Raw genomic sequence first — 3,074 nt, 5'->3', positions numbered from 1 at the left:
TTTAAGTTCGGGTTGAACGTTCGTCCTTTTAACGTTTGTTGAAATCGTTGTAAGATCACCGAGATTTTTAATTACGAATGATGAATGAAATGTGAATTTGAGATGTTATGGAATTTGGACGAGTGTTCCGGGGAGGAACGACTCATGTATGAATATTGGAATTGGTAAAGTATGATTGTGGGCATGCTAATGCTGGCTATTCATTCTGATGTTTCGTGGGTACTCGTCCTCACGTAGAGGAGGGTAGGTCATGTGTGGAAACGGCAGGAGGTCCCGTCCTTAGGGGTACTTTGGATGAATAGGACTAACCTCGGGTGGCAGCTGATGAGAGCATTCCAGTTACTACACCACCCGGGTGCACGAACTCATGTAGCTACGCGGATTTCATACAGTCTGGACAGTCAGTCTAGTAATAGGCTTTGTGTGATACATATGTTGAATTTCTCTTGTGTGTTGAATTGCTTAACTTATATGTTGAAGCATGAATTAAATTACATAAGCTTACCCTGTGTATTTCTTTATGTTGTCTTGTCCTTGTACGTCCGTCTTGTTATTGCAATGATCATCCATGTGGATGTGAGCAGATGGAAGCGCGCTACTGGAAGAGGCGCTGGAAGAAGACAATTTGGAAGATGCGAACCTCGTAGAAGTTGAAGTAAAGGCCGAACCGTAGGACGTTCGGTTTGTAGATAGTAGTTTTGTATGAAGTGACCGTTCGGTCACTTCCTTCTCCTTTTGTTATTTGACCGATCGGTACCTTGACTTTTGTAAGCCGTTCGGTCATGTTTCCCTTAATCTTGTACAGTTACTTTTGATTAGTATAAGACTGAACTGATATATTACCGATTGTAATTATTTCTAATGTATGGTTTATTACTGTATTTTTGGGATATTACAAATTACAATCTTTGTAAATCTTTTTTTTTTTTTTTCTGAAGATGTTAAAAAAAAAGTCTTACCTAACTTTTTTTATATATATTTTGAATTTTCGAAATTAATAATTTTAATAATAAAATTCATAAAAATGTAGAAGTTCAATGATAAAATATATAATTTAAAATATAATACATATTTTACTTTAGACTAAAAATTATCTCACACTAATCATGTTAAATGGTGAAGATTGACAATAGCTAAAAGATTTAAAATTTTATATGATAAAATTAATAAATATAATAAAATTAAAAGTTTAAAAGTTCAGTGATAACTAATAATTTCCCTTTATATAACTTACACTTTTGTTATTTGATCTATTTTTAATTTAAATGGATTACATTGAATATTATATATAATTTGTAATATAATATACTTGTAATAGTGTCTTTTATTATATTTAACTGTTAAAAATTCATAATCTTGTTTATGATATACGATAAATACATACAAAAAATAGCCCAAAAAGAAAAAATAAATGATATAACTTCATATCATCTATTGTTCCATTCAGCATTTGACATGTTTTGCAATTAGTTTTTCTTTTTCTTTTCTCATTAAACCAAAATCGGGAATAGTGCAAACAAAGAACACATAGATAAAGATGTTACCATAAGTAAATTGTTTTTCACAAAGAGATTTTTGTTATCTCCTAAACCAATACAATTTCAACCCAAAAAAGAAAAAGAAAAAAAAGATTAAAGTTCTGCTTTAGATTCATTTTCAGAGTCATGAGTTGTCTTCTTATGTTCTGTTGTTGTCTTACGAACTGCTGTTTCAACTGCTTTACCTGTTGATTTAGCACTTTCCTCAAATGTTTCTTTGCTTTTGTCTATACTCTTCTTAAATGCTTCTTTAAGAGTTTCTTTGGGGTCTTCTACTCCTACCCTTCCCCCACCACTCCTGAAACTGAGAACAAACATGGCATTACTACAATATGAAAACAAAATTATAACTTTTTTTTTTCTGTTTTGATCTCTAAAAGTTTTACTTAATCTATGTACTCAATAAAACTGTGTTTTTTTCATTCTCTTATTTCTGGTAATCAAGAATGTATAGGAAATGTAAAAAGACAATAGGTTAAATAAATATTTTTTTCTTTAAACTATATTATGAAAACATGTATTTGCTTCAAAATTAAGGCATAAAACATTTAGTCCAGCAAGTTATAAAAGTAAAGATTAAATTTATTTTTTATTTTTTGAATTATTATGAAAATTTGTGTTTAATCATAAATTAAATATAAGAAATTTAATCCCTATACAGGAAAGTTACTATGAAATTCTATATATGAAAAACATGTCATATGTTGTTTGTTGAAAAACAAATATTTTCTATTAATTTTTACAAAGTACAGGAAAAATATTTTATAATTTAGTTTACAGATAAAATATAGTTTCTCATTATGTGTAAAGTATTTCTTATATATATATATATATACTATAATATAATTTTTATATGTTTGGTTTGAGACTATGCTTCACATTATTTTCATATAAAGTGTTGGATCAGAATTATAATAATTTAGGAATGAAAAAGATATCCAATAAAAAAAATATAAGTAATAAATCCTAGGAAAAAAAGTTTGTAAAAGTAAGAACATATTATTAACTTACTCCAAACTTGGTGGAGAAAACTGCATTTGCAGATCTTTTATGACAGTTTTGATTTTGTCCCAGGAGCTTTTGTGGGACTTTCTGAGCAGAGACACAGTATCCATGAGTACCTTGGAAAATAGTGGTTTTTGAGCATCACTTTGGACACCAACTTCGTCAAGTGTTGCAGGTTGAAACTGAAAGAGGGCGCAGAAAAGAAGAAAGAGTAGAATGGTTATGCTGAAATTAACCATGCTAATGGAGCAGTAACAGATTGTTGCAGAAAGGTTAGAGAAGAATGAAAGGTATATTTGGTAGTTTGAAGCTTGAGATCTCTCTATGTTGAACGTGTTCTGTGCTACTACGTGGGGTTTCTATCTTGCATGTAGCAACTGCTCCACGTTCATACTTGAATATTTCAAAATTCAAACATTGTTAATATAAGACAAATTCAAAATCTAAAATTTGTGGACAAGTTTATTCATGACTGTTCAATGTTTTGACACCTAATCATTTTTGTCTTAGAAATATCCGGGTAAGGGTTTT

The 3,074-nt window shown here is 30.0% G+C and overlaps 1 protein-coding gene across 1 annotated transcript; it reads right to left on the bottom strand.

The window, feature by feature from the left end:
* Positions 1-1,631: 1,631 nt before the first annotated feature.
* LOC124826281 (uncharacterized) lies at positions 1,632-2,802 on the bottom strand. The gene is made up of 2 exons (XM_047299070.2): positions 2,550-2,802; positions 1,632-1,842 (listed from the first exon to the last, which is right to left on the bottom strand). The coding sequence occupies exons 1-2, from the start codon at positions 2,780-2,782 to the stop codon at positions 1,632-1,634; spliced, it is 444 nt and encodes a 147-aa protein (XP_047155026.1). The 5' UTR covers positions 2,783-2,802.
* Between the last annotated feature and the right edge of the window lie 272 nt (positions 2,803-3,074).

The sequence above is a fragment of the Vigna umbellata genome, chromosome 1 (genome assembly GCF_029865625.1).
Source record: "Vigna umbellata cultivar VRB3 chromosome 1, Vumbellata_1.0, whole genome shotgun sequence".
Taxonomy (NCBI): domain Eukaryota; kingdom Viridiplantae; phylum Streptophyta; class Magnoliopsida; order Fabales; family Fabaceae; genus Vigna; species Vigna umbellata.
This window is presented reverse-complemented; position numbering and strand designations above follow the sequence as displayed.